The sequence below is a fragment of the Nicotiana sylvestris genome, chromosome 4 (genome assembly GCF_000393655.2).
Source record: "Nicotiana sylvestris chromosome 4, ASM39365v2, whole genome shotgun sequence".
In the NCBI taxonomy this organism is placed as follows: Eukaryota; Viridiplantae; Streptophyta; class Magnoliopsida; order Solanales; family Solanaceae; genus Nicotiana; species Nicotiana sylvestris.
The window spans coordinates 40866547-40890374 of record NC_091060.1 but is presented as its reverse complement, the minus strand read 5'-3'; the positions used below and the strand labels follow the sequence as shown (position 1 = coordinate 40890374).

General features: G+C 34.7%; 1 protein-coding gene, 3 non-coding genes and 1 pseudogene across 5 annotated transcripts; 1 reads left to right on the top strand and 4 right to left on the bottom strand.

Moving 5' to 3' along the window:
* Nucleotides 1–1900: 1900 nt before the first annotated feature.
* LOC104228068 (MYB-like transcription factor EOBI) lies at nucleotides 1901–3478 on the top strand. Of its 2 annotated transcripts, none has more exons than XM_070171576.1 (3): nucleotides 1901–2253; nucleotides 2352–2466; nucleotides 2733–3478. In XM_070171576.1, the coding sequence occupies exons 1-3, from the start codon at nucleotides 2091–2093 to the stop codon at nucleotides 3226–3228; spliced, it is 774 nt and encodes a 257-aa protein (XP_070027677.1). In that variant the 5' UTR covers nucleotides 1901–2090; the 3' UTR covers nucleotides 3229–3478. The 2 variants fall into 2 exon arrangements, with proteins under 2 accessions (XP_070027677.1, XP_009778774.1); XM_009780472.2 differs by having other exon boundaries at nucleotides 2337–2466.
* Nucleotides 3479–9483: 6005 nt separating this feature from the next.
* LOC138890901 (U6 spliceosomal RNA) lies at nucleotides 9484–9597 on the bottom strand (annotated as a pseudogene).
* Nucleotides 9598–12259: 2662 nt separating this feature from the next.
* On the bottom strand, nucleotides 12260–12365 carry LOC138890906 (U6 spliceosomal RNA). The gene has a single exon (XR_011407268.1). It is a non-coding gene; the product is annotated as a U6 spliceosomal RNA (small nuclear RNA).
* A 667-nt stretch (nucleotides 12366–13032) lies between these two features.
* LOC138890894 (U6 spliceosomal RNA) lies at nucleotides 13033–13135 on the bottom strand. Its single transcript, XR_011407258.1, has one exon. It is a non-coding gene; the product is annotated as a U6 spliceosomal RNA (small nuclear RNA).
* Nucleotides 13136–22955: 9820 nt separating this feature from the next.
* LOC138890920 (small nucleolar RNA R71) lies at nucleotides 22956–23062 on the bottom strand. The gene has a single exon (XR_011407283.1). It is a non-coding gene; the product is annotated as a small nucleolar RNA R71 (small nucleolar RNA).
* Nucleotides 23063–23828: the final 766 nt, after the last annotated feature.

Genomic DNA, 23828 nt, shown 5'->3' with positions numbered 1-23828 from the left:
TCATTAATTTCCCATCTTTGCACATGCGACCACTTTACCGCATTTGTCGTCACGCAGGTGCGTGGACACTTCCGCACCTGCGACTTCTAGCCTTTCCTCATCTGGCCGCATCTGCGGTCTCCTAGCCGCTTCTGCAGCTCCACACCTACGGTCCCCAATCCGCAGGTGCGGTTATGACAGCAATCCAGCAGTTTCAGCTGTACACTTTAACTCTCAACTTCCCGTCAACCATCCGGAATCGTCCTGAGGCCCCCGGGACCTCAACCAAAAGCACGAACAAGTCATATACCAATATTCAAACTTATACAAATCTTCAAAACACCATAAACAACATCGAATCAGCCAATTAACATCGGATTCAAGCCTAAGAACTCCAAAAACTCTCAAATTACGCTTTCGATTAAAAAGTCTATCAACCCTCGTCCGAATGACCCGAAATTTTGCACACACGTCACATTCAACACTATGGAGCTACTCCAACTTCCAGAATCCCATTCCGACCCTTAGATCAAAAAACTCACTATCGATCCGGAAACTTCTAAAAATTCAACTTTCGGCATTTCAAGTCTAAATAAGCTGCAAACCTCCAAAACATAATCCGAACACGCCCCTAAGCCCAAAATCACTCAACTGAGCTAACGGAACCAACGGAATTCCATTCCGAGACCGTCTTCACACTACTCCGACTACGGTCCAAATTCTAAAAATTAAACTCTCATTTAGGGACTAAGTGTCCCAAAACTCTCCGAAACTCCAAATAAATCCTCTCGTCAACTCACAATAGCAGAACAGACACGGGGAATGCAGTTAACAGGGGATCGGGGCGTAAATTCTTAAAACGACCAGCCAGGTCGTTACAAATTTATAAATATTTCTTAAACTTTTTCATAATTTTATCTTTTAAGGTATTATTTCACTGTTGGACTTAGAACTTTTGAATGTTCCAATAAGTTTTATAACCATTAATATTAGTAATTCAAATAATGTTAACAAAAGTCCAAACCAAAATCAAATCAATATTAACGCTAATAAAAGACATTCAATTCAATACTCAGCATGACAATGTATTGAATATCTATTTTTTGTTTTGCAATGATTTAGATAAAAATGCATAACCTATTTTTATTTTTTATTTAGTCATGCAACTAATACTCCCTTATTAATCTACTTATTTTAGCATGACTTAGTACTTTAGATTATGTTTATTTTTATTATGGCTTTTTAATTAGCAATATTTATATTACGTGATTTTATTGTCTTTATTGTTGAATATTTTAGGATAATGTCATAGCACATCTCATATTTTATATTATTTTCTTGGAAAATACCTTATATAGTTGTATCTTACTAGGATTAAAGAAATATTTTAAGCACAAGTTACATGTTTTGTGATGCGAAGATTTTACCGGAAAAAAAACCCCGAAAAAACCAGAATAACCCAAAACCCGAGAAAAACCGAGATTGAAAAACCTCAGTTTTATTGGTTTGGCTTGATCTTTAAATTTAATAACCCGATACAATTAGTTTAGTTTGATAATTACAAAACCCGAACCAACCCGGCCTATATACCTAGGTGGGGATGCCAAAAGAATGTGAAAGTGGTTAAGAACTCAAGATTCATCCCCAAATGGAACGAAGGGTCCATCCACATGCAGTCTTCGCAGACTTAGAAGGTCATACAAAGAGCATTAGTCTGCAGGCCATACAAAGAGCATTAGTCTGCTTACTACTTTGCACATTTACGTGAATCTCAATTATGTCAATGAATATGTGTTACCTCCCATCAATATAAATATTGAATAACTCTGTTCACTAATTTAAGTTTTTTTTTTGTTTATGCTGAAAGTTAAACCCTGAACTACAAGAATTTTGACTCAATTTATTACTGTAAGAGCGAAAAGGGATTACTATCACGTGGAAAGAACTTCTTACTGAGGTCCACCCCTTTTAATATTCTCCTTTTAACACTTACACCTAAATCCTTGTTGTCATCTATAAATTCCTCTGTCACTCTTCAACTTAAGCACCAAAAAAGCTCACTCCCTCAAGTTTCTTCTCTGCTCTCTTATAGTCCTATTTTTCATTTGATAATGAGAAAAGGCAGATTAGCAAAGAGCACAAGTACTAATTCATCAAGTGAAGATGCATTTGAGTTAAGAAAAGGACCATGGACTATTGAGGAAGACAATCTTCTTATTCATCATGTAACTAGCCATGGCGAAGGTCGTTGGAATGCCTTAGCCAAATCTTCTGGTAAGAAATTTTCTTAACACCAATTCTTGACTCCAAGTAAGAATAAGTCCTTTAGAAAGTCTCGTGATATTCAACTTTTGCAGGATTGAAGAGAACAGGGAAAAGTTGTAGGTTGAGATGGTTGAATTACTTGAAACCTGATGTTAAACGAGGAAACCTTAGCCCACAAGAACAACTCTTAATCCTTGAACTCCACTCTAGATGGGGAAACAGGTAAATATTTCCAAGACTTTTGCAAATTTAACTCTATCATGGATACAACTCTTCTTTCAAAATGCCAACAGGCGAATCTAGAGCGGATTTTGTGCGTTCAACTGAACCTAGTGCTAAGCTCGAACTATGAAAGCATATAGGACAAAAAATTTATCATGTATACATATACTTAGATCGTATTCATTTTGAACGTACTAACTCCAAACCATGAATTCGTCTCTAAATACGAGCACATATATATTTAATAGTACTGTTTGTGGATATAGGTGGTCGAAAATAGCAGAGCATTTACCTGGAAGAACAGATAATGAGATCAAGAATTATTGGAGAACAAGGGTGCAAAAACAAGCACGACAACTTAAGGTTGATTCTAACAGTACAAAGTTTCTTGAAGCAATTAGGGGTTTTTGGATACCTAGGTTGCTTGAGAAAATGGAGCAATATTGTCCCTCTTCATCATCCCCTACTTCTTCATCTTCCACCATAACCATTGAAAAGCAGAATTCTGCTCTTCATTCTTCCTTAATCAACGAGCAAGAATCTTTGCAATCGCTAAATCCAAAACCAAATACATGCGAGGAAATTAGTCCAAGATTTTACTCACCAGAATCCAATAGTATGGCAGAAAATGCCACTGGCTTTAATGGTAACTCTGTTTATAGCAATTCAACTCAAGAAGATTGTTATCATTTGGAGACTAGCAGCTATTTTGAGGAGCAACCATATTTTTCAGCACTAGAATCCCAAGATATTCTCATCTGAGAATAATGAGATGACAGAAGCCAATTGGTTTGCTGATGAAGTGGCAGGTTCATTGTGGAACATTGATGAGTTCTGGCAATTCAGAAAAATAGGAGATGTAGGCATCTAGACTTCAACATTTTCAAAGTCAGAAGTTGTGTCACTAATATTTTGTTAATATTGATTGAGGAGTTTGTCGAAGTTTAACTTATTGAATCTATGAACGCGGCACGTCGTCCATGCTCTTAAAGTTTTACTGTATATGTAGGTGTTTCGCGGAGCTTGTGTAATGTAGTCAGAAAGTCACATGGTCACAAGGGTGGTCGTCGAAAAATTGCATTGTATATATATAGGCAAAATATTACATTTTAGAGGTATACAACACATATTGAATACCTTTTATTGGGAATTTTTTTTCACTTCTTTCAAATTTGAATACCCTTAAAAAAATTCATAGATTTACCCACTGAATGTAGTTGTAGTTAGTGTTGGAGTAGAACTCCTTAAGAGCAGCCTTCTTGTGGTATATAGAGGAGGTCCAAATTGTTAAATTTTAATAGAGTAAATATCACTTGGTAAAGCATATGTGAAGGGAAATATTTTATGATAAATTTATGAATAGGGGCGGAGCTAGAACACAATATATGGGTTCGGCCGAACATAGTAATTTTTGTCCCAACTATGTATTTATCTTAAGAATTCATCGAATATGTATAATTTATTAATTTAGAACCCAGTAACTTAAACAAATTAGATTTCCGAACTCATAAACTTCAAATCCTGACTCCGCCTCTGTTTATGAATACTCTACATTTTTCCTCAAGTCTCCACTTTTCTTCACACATAAAATAAGCTAGTAATATCCTTATTTATAATAGCGCGAAACCTATGTTAACTAGAAACATGAAATCATATTCCTATATTAATTCTGACTACAAATCTTATTTAGACATGAATTAAATAAACCAAATCCTAAATAACTAAAGTTTTCTACTACAACTTTAAATTAGTTTTCCAACATTCTCCCGTAATTCAAAGTTGTAAACGTCTGACTTGTTTGTATTGTTGTCTTGGAACACTTTTCTCCAAATTCTACTTTTGTTGAATCACATGTGTCCAGCCCTCGTTGATGCATTTTGTCACCAACACTCAATTTTGTTGAAGCACTTGTATTCAGCTCCCGTTGATGCACTTTGTCACGAACAACCAAATTTGTTGAAGCACATGTCTCCAACTCTCGTTGATGTACTTTGTCACCAATACCCAATTTTATTGAAATACCTGTCTCCAACTCCCGTTGATGCACTTTGTCACCAACACCCAATTTCGTTGAAATGTCTGCCTCCAACTCCCGTTGATGCACTTTGTCACCAACAACCAATTTTTGTTAAAGCACCTGTCTTCAACTCCTGTTGATACATTTTGTCACCAACAACCAATTTTGTTGAATCACATGTCTTCAACTCCCGTTGATACACTTTGTAACCAATATACAATTTTGTTGAAGCCCTTGTCTCCAACTCCCATTGATGCACTTTGTCATCAATTTTCAATCGCTAATGCACCTGTCACCAACTCATTTTCTTTGTTTTTTTTCTTGGTCGCTTCTCTAATTTTTAGAGAAGAGCTTATTCCTCTTGTCAGTATGATTATTTTTTCATGCATATATCATTGGCCTAGCTTTTTCCAATATAATCATTGATCAGGCGTTTGCCAACATTATTTTTGGCCAGACAGTTGCCCGCATAATCATTGGCCAGAAGGGCGGTACATATTGGCTAGCACTTCCCGCCAGCAGCGGAAGCTACTTAATTATCTCCTAAAATTGTAGAAGCTCTGATACCAATATGAAGGAAAAATATTTTATTATAAATTTCCAAAAGCTCTACAGTTCTCCTCAAGTCTTTATTTTTCTTCACACATAAAATAAGCTAGTAATATCCCTATTTATAATAGTGTGAAACCTATGTCAGCTAGAAACATGAAAGCATATTCCTATATTAGTTCTGATTACAAATCTTATTTAGACATGAATTAAATAAATCAAATCCTAAATAACTAAGGTTTCCTACTACAATTTTGAATTAGTTTTCCAACAATATGGTATAGTTAGCTTCTAATGTTTTTATTATGATCTTGATCTCGTAGTTTTAGCTCTAAGGAAAGATGGATGGCCAGCTCTCTAGTCTCTAGAAAAATTTGTTACTCTATAACTCATTGTTATTTGATTTCTTGCTCAATTTTTTTTTTTTGGGGGGGGGGGGGGGGTTGTTTTCTTTTTCAAGGAGGTAGTGGATGGAAGGCAGTATTTCTATGGAAGTGACTTGCTGAAAGAATCAATATGCTGAGGAAAATGACTTGAGTAGGGGTGTGCATTCGATTTATCGATTCGATTTTGACCCTTATCAATAATTACTTATCGATTATCGATTTGTACATATGCTTATCATTATCATTTCAATAAGGTTTCGATTTTTTCGATTTCGATTTCGATTTTTTCGATTTCGATTTCGATTTATCGATTTTTGGGGCTTATCGATTCGGTTATCGATTACACCAATAAGAAAATTTGCGGGATTCCACGGAAAGTATATTGCTATAAACACGCCTAACTAATATTTACAAAAGGAAGCTAAAATAAGACGAACACCGTTTATAACATAAAAATTGTGTCAACAAGCACATGCAACGAAACTAAAGTAAGGGATTAAATGTATGCCACCAACACTCCAACGGTATAAAAAAAATAAAAATACATCATTACGGCTAATTCTATTTTCCATTAATTTGAACTTCATTTCCTTGGTTTTAAATATGATCATTCCTTAAATGTGGTAGATGAAATAATAGGGTTAGGGACTTAGGGTAAAGGAAAGGGAATTATAGAATAAGGGTAAAAAAAAAATTAGTATATCTTATCGGTTTATCGATAAACCGATAACCGAAGAGGACAAAATTGATAACTCGATAAGGAAAATTTCGAAATGGAAATCGATTAACCGATAACAAATAATCAATTCGATTTATCGATAAACCGATTCGAATGCACACCCCTAGACCTGAGCATTGTCTTTTCATATAAAGGGGACTGATATTTCATAGATAACTAAGGATGCCCCCCCCCCCCCGGCGATAGGCCCAAGTTGGTCTATCTTCGTTAACATAACATAATTGAAACCATTTTACCTCAAAGTACGCTCTATAGTTGACCTGATATTCGTAATTGAATCCATATTTCTAACTGAACAATGCTTAACTAGGTCACCATTCGGAAAACTGAAGGCTAGTCATAACCAAAAATCTGGTCTTGCAGTTGCAGCCTAATAGTTAGTACAACTTTACCTTACATAGGTGTAGAGTTCCAACCCCACTGAAGGTATTTTCCTCTTATGTCGTAACTATTTGAGCGGAAAAGAGTAAATAAAGAATTAGAAATCACAGTTCAAAGGATGCATTAAACTTTTTAAGTTGGTTAATAAGTTGCAGCATCAATCACTGACCTAAATGCAAGCGCCCCCCCGCCCAAGTAATCCAGCACTATTTTTCCCTTTTAATTCGGAAAGAAGGAAGAATAGGATGAGAACAAGGGTTGTGCATTTTAGTTGAATGTCATTCTCTCTAGTTAGCTACTTTTCACGGCACAATGGTTTATCTCTTATGCTCTTCTCGTCATCATCTTCAATATATCTACTCAATTCATCACTTATTTATAATAAATCTGAACATACTATCATTCTCTCTTTCTTAGCTCCACCTAATAGAGAGTTGACTTACGTCAATGGGACAAAGACTACTTTGCAACCAATCCTGCCATCAATAAAAGAAATTTGCCCGATATTAATATGAAAATTATCGTCAAAATCACGACTCTCAGTGGAATAATGCTTTGATGACAATGATTAAGTGAAAGATAAAACATTTGTCGTAAAACTTTGGTCTAGTGATAAGAGAGCGTAACTTATAATGTGTGAGTTAAATGCACGTTACAAGTTTAAATCTTACAATATATAAAAGTTTAATATTTCAGTAGAGATCAATTGAGGGGGGACGCGTTGTTCGCGTACTTTCGTACCGTGTGCTAGCTCTCGGAGGTTTCTTGGTTTTAGAGGTAGGGGACACATTTAAGGAAGCTAATCGTATCTTTCAGCAATGAAAACTCCCATAAAGGTGCTCCTTTTTCTTGCTAACCCTTGTTAGGAACGTAATACTATATTTTCTTCCAATCTAATAGCTTTAATCTAGCGAAAAACCACTATAAAAGACATCAATTAACTCAAAGGTGAGGTCTAATATTCAAGCTATTTGTTGTATGTAAAATGCTCTCGTGGAATCTTTTATCATAGTCACATCAGCTAAATTATCCTAAAAGTCTTTTTGTTGTCACATCAGCTCATTTATACTGTACCCTTTTCCGATTTCAATCTGGCTAACTTTTCCACGTAAGATGGAAATTTTAGAGAACCTTATCGTACCCTTTTCGAACTTAAATCCATCTTGAGAGTTGAAGCTAACGGCTTTTGATGTCTTTCACTGTCAAAATATGATTTTCTTTTTTATTATCAAAGCCGTAGAAGCAACCAATAATGTTTGCAGTAAGGTAGGCTGTCAACATCACACCCCTTGGGTGTGGCCTTTCCCTGAACCCTGCGTAAACTACTACTTTTGTACATAAAATAAGAGCAATTACCTTGCTTAAATAAGAGTTTGTGGTGAGTTACAAGAACATTTTGGAAAGTTTGGATGTTCGTTAAACTGCACTTTTGTTCGATGATGGTCGATCCCTTGAAATGAAAGCGGCCTTATCACCACAATGACTGAATGAAGGACCAAAGATGACTCTTCTTGTCAAAAGGTCCCTTTCTTGCAAATTGATGGGAGCTTTTACCTTTTAGTGTTCAACTTTGACTATCATACTTCAAACTATGTCCAACAACCAATCAAGATATTCAACACATTAACAGCTGACTTCTCAGAACTTGATGGATGTCGCAACACTTTCCAAGCAACAGTAAGATTATATTCTGGGCATATGCATGTACATAGAGAAACAAATAGTCCCTTCGGGTACATCAGATAAAATTAGCACGATAAGGAGAAGACATACATGAAACGAATATCACACTTACAGCAAACGACCAACTTGGTGTGTTCTAGAAGCAAGACGGAGACAATGTACTTCAGCAACATGTTCCTGAGTAAGCGGAATAGCGCATTTGCAGGTAATTCTGTTGCAACCTACCATCCAGAAGGTTAAACTTAAACATGGTCACAGCTTTTACTGTCCTCCTAGCGCTTGTTTTTCAAAACAGGGAAAAAATAAAGAAATGTTTGAAGTTTGAGGACTCTTTGCTCTATCCGTCGATGCTACAGCTGTTCGAAAGCCAGGAGCAGCTACTGGCCTGGTTTGATTGTAAAGAATGAAGCCAAGAGGCTGCTAGGGAAAGGGTGACTCAAGAAAGAAATGCTTCTTAAAGAAGCAGCAAGTTGCTAAGCTAGGCCATAAGCCAATGATGCATAAACAGAGAATGAAACACTAACCATCTCCTGTTGATATATTCTTCGATAAGCAGAAGCCAAGGGGTACAGATTTTATCTCCAAACACCTTTTCATCAACTTTGCGTACATGGTTAACAGATCAGACCCAATCCTTCAAATCACTTAGATGTCGGTGGCATGAAAACCAGAACAAAGTACATCCCCCCCACCCCCTTTCCTCCACATCTTTAACTGAGCCCTGACATGGATTGAAGCGCATGAATTCAAGTTTTAGAATGGCTCTAGTGAATTTTGAAAGTGTCCACATAGCAAAATGAAGAGTTCAAGCCACCAAATTAACTTGCATTGTTATAATCACATATTCTTGCCTATTTCTAAACTTAATAGTTTGCCCTGATTTAGGTAACCAACAACAATCATAACAGAAATTATCACCCTTCATTACTCTATTTCCAGCACCAATAACACAAATCTACTTCCAACGTTTTAACACTATCTTCTGTATAAATATCAAATAATATGCTCAAAGGACTCATTCACCCGATTTAACAAAGAACTTGACATTAAGCTGACACAAATTGCACATTAAAAAATCATCTCAATAAATATTCACAATTTACTATGAAACATAAAAATTCACAACACTTCAATCAATATTGTTAAAACAAGAAGCTTTTAACAATTTACATAAACAAAGAGGGACAATGAAAAAAGAAAGAAAGAAACATATCTCAGATTGAAGGTTCCACAAAACCTTAACAAATTGGGGAATTGGAGTAAAGAATTTGAACCACTTCTCGGCTTGTGCATGTCAACCCTCGTGACAGGGCCGTGCTAATCTTCTCTGTATCGTTCCAATTTTATAGGCTCCAATAGTTTGGGGGGCTCATTGGGATAAAACCGGAAAAAGCATCTTCCTTCCTTTTCTTGTTTAGTTGAGCTTTTCTGAAAGGCCTTTTACCAAATGGGCTGCTTGTGGACTATATTAGGATGAAAACATGAAATACTGCACTTGTTCCTTTATAAACTACTTCATCTACTTCCAATTTTGCGTTCATTTTCAAGCACTATATTACTTTTTCCTTTTTTAATTGTATAAACATACTCCTCCCTAATACCTCAGAAGTGTAGTTTACTAATTAGCTATTCACAGTTGGAAAGTGACAAAACATTTGGAAAAGATTAGAAGATTAGGCCTTTATATAAAAAATAATAAAAGAATTAAAAGATTTAAGCTAAACAGAAGATGATCTTTCTTTTCTTATCAAAATCTAGACACTTTCTCCTACAATGAATTTTAAGAATAACTGAGTTCCTAGGGAATTGGTTACCAGATTTGTACAACCTTGATAAGAATCTAAAAAACAGAAAAAGTGGAGCTGAACTGGAAGAGTTATGAATTCAGATTATTTGTAGATTTGAAATAATATTATTCAGGGAACTTTCCATATCACTTAACGTGACTATTTTGGTGTTTAGAGCACAACAGAGAGTGTCCTCATTTTTCCTAAATTGTTTCAGTTGGTAAGTTTTGTGGTTATAGAAATAAGTAAAGTAATATCTCTTGTGATTAAAAGCGGTAAAACTAATTTCTCGAAATAAACTCATGAGAAAGCTATATCACTACAGCAACATGTAATAAACTTGAGCAGAATCAGCCAAATTATATGAAAATAAATTCCAGCAAACGAAATGGTGCATCATAAGTAGTTCAGATGGGACTAGCATCTGCAACTAAGACTTCATTTCAATTTTGAGAAAGATGTTCAAATTAAAAGGAAGGTTTATAAAGATGATCTTTGATCAACTAAACAGTGCTCAGTTCAGTCAGATTATTGACATGGTATACGTAAATATCCCTACTCTCGTCACTATTCCGATTCTTGAGAGTAACTAGACCAACAATCTGCAGTAAAGTTCTCAATATATTCAACTAGCTCAATTGTAAATGCTTGGGTGACGCATTGGTAAATTAAGGGCTTGTTTGGCAGTATTATAAAATAGAAGAAATGAACTTCTCATCCTATTGAATAAATATAACCAGTAATCCAAGAACAAACAAATCGGGAGTTGGATGTGGGGCCAAAAACTGCATTGGCTTAACTACCTCATGGGATAAACTATGTGGCAAAATGAGACAGCTTATGCTAATGATTGAGAAGATGAAAAGGCCAACACACAGATAACAAAGACCGACGTGCGAGCAAATAAATAGTTCCGTGTGCTGAATGTCTCCCAAGATCCAAGCTAGTACTGTCATTGTTGACTAGACAGCATCTGCTTCATGTCCACATAGTTTACAGAACACAAACGCAAGCGTTTACGCTTGCTTGGACAAGTAAAACTAGGTTTACTGGCGACTGGTGTAACAATACATAGTGCCCTTGTAAGGTCATAGAAGGATCGAAAGAAGAGTGAGGCTTAAAGGTCCAAGCTAGTAAAATCAACCCCTCATGCCCCGCTCAAACGGAAGTTTACAGGGTTCTTATAAATTGTGGCTGTTCTTGTATGGTTGTGCTACATACATAAATGTTGTCCTCGACTCCTTGGGCATAAGTCATACCAAAAAAATTATGAAATTAGTGCATAACGGCTACTAGTATTGTTGCTTTGACAGAGGAGCTTACGTATTTTCCGAGCATTGTCTGGTAGAGCTATTGCCAGGTAGCCCATGAGCTGAGTGATCCTTTTTCCTTCCACATCTGTAACTGAGCCTTAAATTTCACTAAACCAGGTACAAATATCTGATACCGAGTATGGGATTGGAAGGGGCATGTTGCAGCAGACTTAGGATCCACATCACATACTCATAACGCGTCCTACCTAGTGGCGTAGCCAGGAACTTTATACAAGTGGATTAAAAAAAATACTAGAATGGCATAGTTGGGATAAGAACTTGTGACCTGAAACAATTTTTGAACCCCCTTGTGACTACTTCAGTCTGAATTTTTCTTGTGCCAAAGGGATTCAACAGTTTATGTATAACTAAAATATTCTATCTTTACCCTATTTGCAGGAGTATAATTTTTCGACGAAGGAAAATCAATTGAACCCCTTTCTTCTTACTAGCTCCGCCTCTGGTCGTACCCATTTGACATGAGCAGATACTAAATTGCACGTTATATTCCACTTCCTCTTGCCATTTCTACGCAGATAGCCTAAATTTATGTAATTTTACACAGAAGTTATCCTTGTTTACTTAAATTTCACCAACACCATATAAAAATTTGTTCTGTTTAAATAGCGAGTAAATAATATGCTCATAACAGTTCCACACCCACCAAATTCTTTTGACATCTAACTTGACAAATAATCTTAAAAAATGAAGGATAAAACCGTTGTCATTTTACCTAATCATCTAAGTCCAGAATTGCACACTGAAGCTTAATCGATTCTTATCTGATAAAGCAAGACACTTTCAAGAATTTACATAAACAAAGAGGGGCAATTAAAAAAAAGGAAGAAAAAACTTACCTCAGATTGAAGGTTCCAAGGAAACCTCATGTTGCAGAAAGATGATCATAACTTGTTTAAAGCCAGATCAAAAAATGTCAAAACAATTTGGTCCATATCTCGATTTATGGGTTTCATCCTTGCGCAGCAGGGGCCATGTTAATCTTTTCTGAAGGTTCCAACTTTGCATTCAAGCATTATATTTCCCTTTTTTTCTCTCCTTTTTTCAATTATACAGCATACTCCTCCGTAGTCCCTTCCAGATATAGATAGTTACTTCACCTTAAAGGTGTAACTTAATGTTAACTTTGCTTTTGATAAGATTTTGTTCCTCATCTGTATTTTATACAATTGCCCTTAATGTAATGTAGGTGTCAAGAACAATCATCACTAAACGAAGAATAATATAAAGAGCATGATTACAAGTTTTTTTGACTACTACCAAAAGAAACGATATTTTCTCTTTGCTTTTCTTAGATCTCTGTAAATTTTTTAACCTATGATTTCCTTTACTAGTTTTATTTGCTCGAAATGCCTTGAAGTTGATGTCAAGATTCTAAATTCGGAGGGATTAAAACGAGCTTGAGCTAAGAACAGAAGGAAGGTGGAATGTAGTTGAGTTAGAGAACAAAAGAGTAATAATTGATGCACAATAACTAATTATTGTATTCATCCAACAGATGTACAAGATAATGTCTTCTCATATCTCCACAGACAAAACTATTTTGTATACACACAAACAGCCATCCACTATTTCTCACCCAACAAAGGGGGAGAACAAAAAATAAAAATAGAAAAGACGGCGAAAGAAAGAAACAGACCTGAGATTGAATGTTCGAACAAAACCCTAACAAATTGAGGAGAGGAAAAGGAAAAAAAATTTGGACCATTTCTCGATTTGTGCGTGTCATCCTTGCGCAGGGGCCATGCTAATCTTCTCTGTATCGTTCCAATTTTATCGGATGTCCACGAAGGGACGAACTCCGTTATTGAGCTTTCGCTATATAAACGGAAGAGAGTTTTATTTTTGGTCGGTATGGGACTAGCTGGTTGGGGGCTTTTCCTTGCAATGGAATCAGAAAGCCTATTCCTTTGCTCGTTTAGTTGAGTGTTTTTTCCAAAGCCCATTACAAGATGCGCTGAAAAACATTAAGCCCGTCAGGAAACCAAACCAATTCAAATAAGTCCAATTGGGAAAATTTTAAAATTTTGATCGAAATTAATTATATTTAGTAGCTCAAAAATGTATAAAATATGCATATTTAGTATATTTTTATATATAACAATAATAACACTATGTCCAGTATTATATATATATATAAAATACTGGACAGGGTATTATTATTGTTATATATTGTCGCGGCTAAGAATATATGTTTCTCATTCCAATTTGCATCCATTTTCATGCACCATCGTTCCTTTTTATTCCCTTTTATTTTCTATTTTTAGATTTTGTAACATACTTCTCCCTTCCAAAAACGTACTTTAATAATGCAAAACCTTTGTCAAACTCTCAAGCCTTAATAAAGCAAAGTTATTATACTAGCTTTCAGTAACTTTCTTATTTCATGGACGTTATTTGTTTTTTTTGTTTTTTGGGTCATCTTTTTTTTTTTTCAAATGCCTCAAGTGCGTAGATACAAAATTTTATTCGATAATAGACTTAGCGATACATTTTATTTACTTAGAACAAAGCAGAAGCAATTGTTTCGATTTACATAGAAAATAACTTTATTTGATAAGGTTATTATTATCATATCATTTACGAAGAATATAATCTTAGACTCTTAAGACTCTTAGTATAATTTTTGGACCTTTATCCTCAGACCTTTATTTTATTCAGCTTTTATCTCTCTCTCTCTCTGTATATATAGGAGAACTGTCACGATCCGGGATTCCCACCATAGGGATCGTAATGGCGCCTAATATCACATTTGCTAGGCAAGCCAACATTAGAGTTTTATTAACCAATTTCCTTTACGTTTCAGTGATTAAAAGTAAACAAGCTAAAACAAGTAGAAATAAATGCGAAAATAAGTAAATAGCCTCTTTGTTTATATATTATTACAAATACTATTGCTATAACTACCCAGAATATGGTGTCACAATCCACGAACGCACTATGATTTTCTACAAACATCAGTCTGAAAGAAATTAAAATTGTTTTGGAAATAAAGAAAATTGTAATATAGAGATGTAGAAGGGGATGTCAGGGCCTGCGGACGCCAGCAAGACTACCTTGGGTCTCCTAGTTGAAAATATCTGCAACCGACCTCTCGATCAGCCACTACCTGCTCAAAAATCTGCACAGAAAGTGCAGAGTGCAGTATCAGTACTACCGACCCCATGTACTGGTAAGTGCCGAGCCTAACCTCGACGAGGTAGTGACGAGGCTACGGCGGGGCAATTATAATATAACCTGCATATAGAGTGTAACAAAAGCAGGAAGAAGGACAAAAACAGTAACTTGTAAGAAATGAATACAAAACTCAAGTGATTTGACAGTATCCCGCTATAACCAATCCTTAATGATATGCAAAGCTACTGAATAACTTACACAGTAGAAGAAAGATACATAGACACATAAAATAATGTGGCGTGCATCCCGATCCTGCCATATATCAATATCAATATGAATATTCACCCTTATTACTCCATATCAATCCACCCTTATTCCTTCTATTGCGGCGTACAACCGATCCTACCGTATAATAGCAATTCACCCTTATTCCTCCTCAATATATCACCCTTATTCCTCCTGTTGCGGCGCGCAATCTAATCCCACCATATAATAACAATTCACCCTTATTCCTCCTCAATATATCACCCTTATTTCTCATGTTGCGGCCGCAACCAGATCCCACCATATCAGCATAAATTACTCAATAAGTACAGAAATTTCACAAATTAACTCTAAACTCTTCGAAATATTTAAACCTCAAATCAAAGCAAACGGAAAGCTTGTACATTATGAAACTTCACAAAAATAATGCTACTCAGCGAAACCAATCCAAAATATACCAAAAAATACCGATAAACCAGCTTAAGCCAATAATATGAGACAATGAAACTACGGGGTAGCTAATACCTTCAACAATAAAAAACAATGTCTGACAAATAGCAATTAAACATGAAAATACCAGTAGAACATGTAGTAGTTAAGGCAGGAAAATAATATAATAAGAACGGGAAGAAAATAGACAAAATAGGTAAATTGGCGGCGCATAGGTACTCGTCACCTCACCTATACGCCACTCACATGGATTTTTCACATAGCAATGAAGTGAAGGATTCCTAATCCCTCGAGTCAAAGTTAGACGTAACACTTACCTCGGTCCACATGCCACTCACAGCTCAATTGCCATTTTTCCTCTAGATCTCACCTCCAAACCACTCGTATCTAGCCATAATTAACTTAACAACATCAAATATTGCTAAAGAAATCAATTTCAATACATATATTTAGGTTTCCCAACATTTCCCTCAAAATGTTCAAAATCGACCCCGGGTCCGCTTGGTCAAAACTCGAGGTTTGAACCAAAATACATTCACCCATTTACTCCTGAGCCCGAATATATAATTAGTTCTAGAATCTGACCTCAAATCTGACCTCCTGAGCCCCCAACGCTCCGCGTTCGCGATCAGTCCTTCGCGTTCGCGTAGGAGAAAGTCTCATTCAGGCCAATTTACTCTTCGTGCTCGTGGGAGTCCCTTCGCGAACCCGAAGAAGAAGACACCAGATGACAGCTGAAGCCAAAAACACCAGATTTTCCAAGTCTAAAACATCTCGTAGTGTATCTGAAACTCACCCGAGCCCTCGGGGCTCCAATCCCTACATACACACAAGTTTTAAAACATCATATGAACTTGCTCGTGCGATCAAATCACCAAAATAACACCTACAACTACGAATTTAGCACCAATCACATGAAATTCTTAATAACGCTTTGAAATTCCTATTTTCACAACCGGACGTCCGAATCGCGTCAAAACAGTTCCGTTTCTCACCAAATTTCACAGATAAAGTATAAATATTATTTTGGACCTTTACCGGGCTCCAGAACCAAAATACGCGTTTGATACCAACAAGATCAAACATTAACCAAATTCTTAAAACCATTTAATTTTCAGTCTTTCAATTTTCATCAAAAATTCATATCTTGAGTTAGGAACCTTAGAATTCGATTCGGGCATACGCCCAAATCCCATATTTTGATACGGACCAACCGGGACTGTCAAAATACGAGTCCGGGTCCGTTTACTCAAAACATTGACCGAAGTCAACTAAATCAACTTTTAAAGGCAAAGAATTATTTATTTTTTTCAACTTTCAACATGAAAGTTTTTCAGAAACATGCCCGGACTATGCACGCAAATCGAGATGCAATAAAATGAGGTTTTGAAGATCTCGAAATACGGAAATGAGTTCTAAAAAAAGATGACCTTTTGAATCATCACAAGAGCACTCATCTTTGGATAGACATATTAACTTCTTTTTAGTCCACAGAAATCAATTTTCTGTTTTGATTATTTCAAATCTTATAAAAACTTACCCATTTCGGGTTTTACGAGTTATCTTTCACATATGTTCGTTAGCACTTCATGTCAACAAAAAAATGGTATTTATATCAAGCTAATAATCACATGACATGTATAAATATTAATATTAACTTTATACTTGATTATAATTAATTATTATCTAGTCTCACTTCAATGTATCACTTGACTTTATAGTAAATGCAATACATTCATAGTATGATTTAGTATAAGGGTGGCAAGTGGGCCGGTTAGGCCCAGGCACGCGAGCCCATATAGATAGTGGGCCTAAACGGGTCTACCCATTTAAGCTCGGGACCAGGGGGTTTGAGGTCCATGTGAGCTGGTTCACACGCAAAGCCCGTTAGGACCAGGACCGTTTGGGCCCGGTACCGGCTCCTAAGTGGGTCGATTCAACCGGTCCCAAACGGGCCCAACGGCTATAATTTAAAAAAAAATCTCTTTTAAAAATCTGACCGTTGGCTATTGAAAAAATAGTTGTTATGGCTGCCAAAAAGGCCGTTGGCTATTTATAAAATAGCCATTTAACCCCGCCCAACTTTGTTTTAACCCCAAACTTTTTATAATTACATTTTTCCCTATTTTCAACTATAAATACCCCCTCATTCTTTTATTTTTCTTCACCAAATCATCAATCTCTCTCTAATTTTTTTCTAAAATTGGTTACTTTGTTGTTGCAACTTGTGTGAAAAATTATGAAGTTGGGGAATTGAAGTATTCAAGTCTTCAAGTCTTCAACGATAATTAATTTCAACAAGTTGTTCGTCAATTCGGTAAACTCATTCCAACTCTTTAATTTTAATATTATATTTTTGTTTGTTTTATTTAATTACTTTGTATAATTATAATTAAGATGACATATTCCTTAAAAAAATGTTTAGTAAAAATAAAGGAAAATCCAAGAGTGGTGAATCTAGTGGCCAATTTACTCCTCCTTTAATTTCCCGACCTCCCCTACCCAAACCCTATACCTGCCCTCCACCTACTCCTATTCTTGATAGTGATAATACTTTATTACAATTTATGGATAGTCAATATGTGCATAATATTGGTGGTGTTGAACGCTTAGATGATGAATATATGAACAACTTTTATAGTAATCCAACTATAGATGAAGAAGATGAGCAAGAAATAGATTTAGATGAAACACAACCGGATGATGATACATCCACTAGTTCTGTTGCTCGAGTTAACCCAACTAATCCAAATAATGCCCTGGATGACCCCCCCTGTTACTGCCCCTATTTTTTCTAGACAACCTTCTAAACGAGCCAAAACATTTCTTGTTTGGCCATTTTTATTCAAATAAGAGAAAAAAAATAAAGCTAAGTGTTAAACTTGTGGCAAAGATAGCCTTTAACTATGTTGATCTGGGGGGTGGGGTAGGGGGAAGGGAAGGGGAAGTTGGAGGAGACACATAATGATACACCCTCAAGATAAAGTTAAATATAATCAAATGAAAGCTGCGGCCGGGGGGGAGGGGGGAGGAGGGGGGACAAGTCTACCTAGTCAGCCTGACCCAAGTACCAGGTCAAATCAATTTCAATCGGGAATTAACACTGTTACCGGTGGTATTTTATATTATGACCCAAGAAAAGATAGGGAAGAATTAGCAAAAATGGTTATAGTTATGTGCTTACCCTATAGTTTTCCTTCTAACCCTCACTTTGTGCATTATATTAGAAGAATTTTTAATCCTACTTATAAAGGATGGCCTCGCACAACCATAAAGAGCGATATTTATAAATATAAACATGAATATGAATAATATTTACGCTATTTATTTACTCATATTAATTTTCGTGTTGCTATTACTACTGATATTGGTAGAAGTGGTAATGACTGTGATTATCTTACTATTACAAGTCATTGGATTGATGAGGAGTGGATAATACAAAAGTGCATTATTTCTTATAGAATAATTAATTCAGGTCACACAGGGCAGTTTTATTCTAGCACGGTTACGGATATTTGTAGATATTTTTGCCTTAGTGATAAAATAATGTCAATTTCAATGGATAATCCTACTAGTAACACTAATGTTGTAGCCTTTCTTACCACTACACTAAATCCTGCATTTAGTAATATTTTTCATGTTAGATGTATTTGTCATATTTACCATTTAGATGTAACTTGTATTTTGGCACATCTTAATTAGTTTCTTTTTCTTCTCAATGGTGGTATTAGCTCCTTGGTTGTGCTCACTCCATTGGGGGAGGGGAGTGGAAGCTAAGAAAGATTGGGTCATGTTTTCTTAATGTTATAATAATAAAAATTATAACACATTCCTTTGAATATCTTTTTACAATATTTTGTGTTTTAAATTTGAATTAAAAAATTTTAAGTCATAATTATATAGTATAATTTACAAGAAAATGCCTTAGACAAAAAATTTAAACAAATAAATTAAATAGCCCTATATATATACACACATGCATACATTCATACATTTAAGCAATTTATAAAGTGTATATATATAGATATTTATAGATATAGATATAGATATAGTATATATAATATATATATATAAGCTATATAATTTACAAGAAATTGTCTTAGATAAAAAAAAATAAAAAAAAATAGTCAAGGCCCATTTCTTCTTTATTTAAACAGTACACCATAAACACAAATATAGAAACTTAACATAACTTAAATGTCACGACCCTAACCCCGAACCCGGTCGTGATGGCGCCTCTCGTGAAGACAAGGCTAGCCAATTAAACCCAATTCACTTTTTAAACAGTTAAACAATATAAAAACAGTCTAAAACATGATTTAAAGGTACTAAGTAGCGAATAATAGCAAGTAAGTGCGGAAGTACAACCCGACACAGCCCTAACCGGGGTGTCACAAGTTACGAGCATCTAACAACACTAAGTCCTCAAATGTAACTATAGAGTTTAAATACTGAACTAAGGGCATAAAGGAAAGAGATAGGGAGGAGCTCCGGGCTGCGAATGCCAACAGCTACCTAAAGACTCCTCGAGATCCGCCTGAAGCTAGAATGAATCAGCACTCGGGGGTGGGACTAGCTACGCTTGAATCTGCACAGAGGGTGCAGGGAGTAAAGTGAGTATTCCAAACCAGTGAGTAACAAACGTAAATAACGACTGAAAGTAAGAAAACACATAAAGCACAAGGCATTCTATAATGAAGCAGTAAAATCATTTAAAAGCAATAAACCAATGAAAGTTAAGTAAAATCATTTTTTAACAAGTAAACGGGTAATTGATGAGCAGTTAAGGTAAAGTAAACATATAGAAGTTCGCCCCTCGGGCACAGTATTAATAATCCGCCCCTCGGGCAACATCTCAGAACAGTACTAGCCCCTCGGGCTGTATCTCACATCACAATGGGTACCCGCGCTCACTGGGGGTGTGCAGACTCCTGGAGGGGCCCCTTACGGCCCAAGCGCAATATCAAGCCACCTTGTGGCATCATCACTAGGCCCTCGGTCTCATATAAATCAGTCCACCTTGTGGCGTACATTGATGGATATAAATTATTCTTATATTTTAATAAAAAAATATAATATTTTAGATATACAACATGACCAATTTATATCCTATTCTCGCACTTTTCTAACAATTCTTGCAGGAAAAAGAATACATAGAAAAAGAGAAAAAGAAAGAACCTATAGTTCAAGGAAGAAGGATACATCCGCGACAACTTCATCTAAGACTACACAAAGTCAAGAGATATAAAAGTTATGGCAAATTCTCAACAAAATTTCATGACAAATTGTCATGTCAATTTCTCATCAAGGCCATATGATATATTGATATTATCTTGCAAATTCTCACCAAGGTCTTGTAGAAATTTTCCTATAAATAGGCATATGTTTGTAGAAGAAAGAACATCCCTCTTTGTATACAATTTCCTATCTAGTTTTTTCTAAGTTTCTAAAGAGAAAGAGAAGAGTAATCTTGGTCTCTTTCTCTAGTCTCTCTTTGTAGTAAAAATATTCTTAGTCTTTTGAAAGTATTTTTTTAGTTTTTGTTACTTCATAATGGAGTAATTTCTTTTTGTTGGGATAGTTGATGAAGCTTGATATAATTATAATACTATCTCAGTTTCAATACATTCTTGGCCTGAAACTCTATTTACATTTCATGTTGTGATGGAATGATGGTTTTTTAATCATTATTATCACATCTACATATTTTATATCTAAGTTATTCTTATATTAATTTTGTAATTCTCACGGAGCAAGATTAATATATAATAACTGATGAATAGAATATTAGAGTGAAAGTAATTTTTAGTAAGATTATTATTTCAAGTCTGTAATCTTGCTTTCCTCAGTTTTAATTCTCACGGAGGAATTGTTGAAGGCAAGATTATTGATTTTCTAGTAAAAATATTCTCACGAAGTTTTTACTACACTTGAGCACATAATATTAGAGTCAAAGTAATTTTTAGTAAGATTATTGTTTCAAGTCTGTAATCTTACTTTCCTCAGTTTTAATTCTCACGGAGAAATTGTTGAAGGCAAGATTATTAATTTTCTAGTAAAAATATTCTCACGAAGTTTTTACTACGCTTGAGCACAATTCAGGCAAGATATATCAGTTTAATCGTCACTAGTTTTAAATCAATTAATTGACATAACCTCACGGAGTGTTAATTATTTATTTATTTCTTAGTGTAAAAATAAAATTGTATTAGCAATAAGCAATTATTCTTTAGAAAAATACATATGAAACTGAGATTTTATTGTAATGATATATCAAGTGAATTCAACGATTCCCAACTCTTTTTAAATATAAACTTTTCGGAAGAAATTTATCTTAATTTATAATTTTAAACACACCTTTCATCAATTTGGTTCTCTCAAATAGTAGTCAAAATATTATAAGTTTGTAGCTTAGATTGTCCAATCTCTGTGGGACGATATCATAAACTATACTAGAATTTGACAGAGTACGAGCAGAAAATCTTATACACACAAGCTTCGTCAAATTTTTGGCGCCGTTGCCGTGGATTGACACACATCTACTTCAGATTAAATATTTTATTACTAATTTGAGAATTTATTATTATTGTTAATTTTCCCTTCAAAATGTTATCTCCTACATACTACTATCATAATTGTACTATTATTAGGAGCAATTCTATATAATATTGTAAAAAAGCATCTAAAAAAAAAGAAAAAAGAAATCCCTCATAGTTAGTACTTCAACCTATTCTATTTTATATTTTATTATTATATTATTATTGTTAGTACTAACATCTATATAATAGTATACTATATTAGTTTTGTGATTCACAACCTTATTTTTTTTATTTGTCATTTTTTTAAGTATATTTCATTATTTTTATTCTTATTATAATTGTAAGTACTTGTTTTTACTATTCTAGTTCTAAAAGTGTCCTTTGTACTATTCTATATTACTATTATAACTATTACTTTTACTATATTTTTATAAAATAATATTTTATTCAATATTTTTAATTGATAGTACCTTAATCCTTCAACATACTTGATTTATTATTGATTTTTTTTCATATAATATAATTAGTATTATATTATTTTTTTGATGGTTAGTTACAATTTACTGTTTTAGTTAACTAAAATATTACCGTACTATTTTTTTAATTCATTTTTAAAACTATTTATTACTATTATAGGAATTGTCTTTATTTTACTTTAATTTCAGATAGTTTATGACCCGCTCTTCTGCAAAAGAGTTGGCCAATTACGATCCTGAAATTGAAAAAACTTTGCGATTGTGCAGGAAAGGACAAATATCGTCTCAAAACATAACTTGTAACAGAATGGAGCACCAATTAGAAAATGATAACAACCCACTACAAATTCCACTACCAGCTTATGTAGAGGAGCAATTTGATGAAGTGGCGCCAAGACCAGCAAATAGAATCCTAAGGGATTATGCTAGACCTGATCGCTTTAACTGTGAATCTAGTGTCAGGAAACCTTCAGTAGCAGCCAATAACTTTGAAATCATGACAGGCCTGATTCAAACAATTCAACAATCTTGCATTTTCACTGGTGATCTAAGTGAAGATCCACATAGTCATTTAATTGATATTTTAGAATTGGTTGAACTGCAAAGTATAATGGAGTACCTCCTGAAGCAATTAAGTTAAGGCTATTTCCTTTTTTTTCAAAGGAGAGGCCAAAACTTGGTTACGAAGTTTGCCGCAAGGATCTATTACCACATGGGACCAAATGACTCAGAAATTTGTAAATAAATATTTTTCCCCTGCTAAAACAACAAAGTTAAGACATAATATATCTAACTTCTTGTAGACTGACATTGAGTCAGTTTATCAAGCTTGGGAAAGATTGAAAACATTGTTAAGGAAATGTCCACATCATGACATTCCTGAACATATGCAGTTGTACATTTTTTATCATGGTTTGAAACCATCTTCTAGAAATGTAATAGATGCAGCTGCAGGAGGTTCCATAATGGGAAAAACCACAAAAGAAGCATTGCAATTGCTTAATGAAATTTCTGAAAATGCCATATGTGAGCACGTGATTTTTGCCTCACATGAATTACTCCCACAAAATCAAAACAAAAATTGTTTGTCTTATTGTTTGCACTTTTGTGAATTTTCGTGGTATTTTCTGTCATTACTTGCATGGGTTCGTGCATGTCTATATATTTAAATAAATGAAAAAATAGATCGCATTCGCATTTAGGATTTAATTTTATAATTTTTGAGTTGAGTAGTAAATTAATTATTTTTACAAAAATAAAAAATTCACAAAACATAACGTACTTTACATTTTTAAAGTGTTTAATGTCAAATTGTGTGATTGTTTTATTTTTAGTATTTAATTACTTGTGATAAATATTATTTGAAGTGGATTAGTATTTTAAGTCAATTTTGGTTTTATAATTTGAGTTAGGATTTTTGGTTTTAATTTTGAAGACAATTTAGGAAGAAAATAATTAATAAAAGAAAAGGAAATCGGAATTGGGCCAAAGTTAATTTAAATCCCCAAAGCCCAAATAAAATGCACCGGAAACCCACCCCAGTCCAGCCCAAAACCAGCCCCAACCCGGTCCGTCTCCAGCCTCAACCAAACGACGTCGTTTCGGGCGTTTCAATCTGGACCATTGAATTAACTTAATCGAAC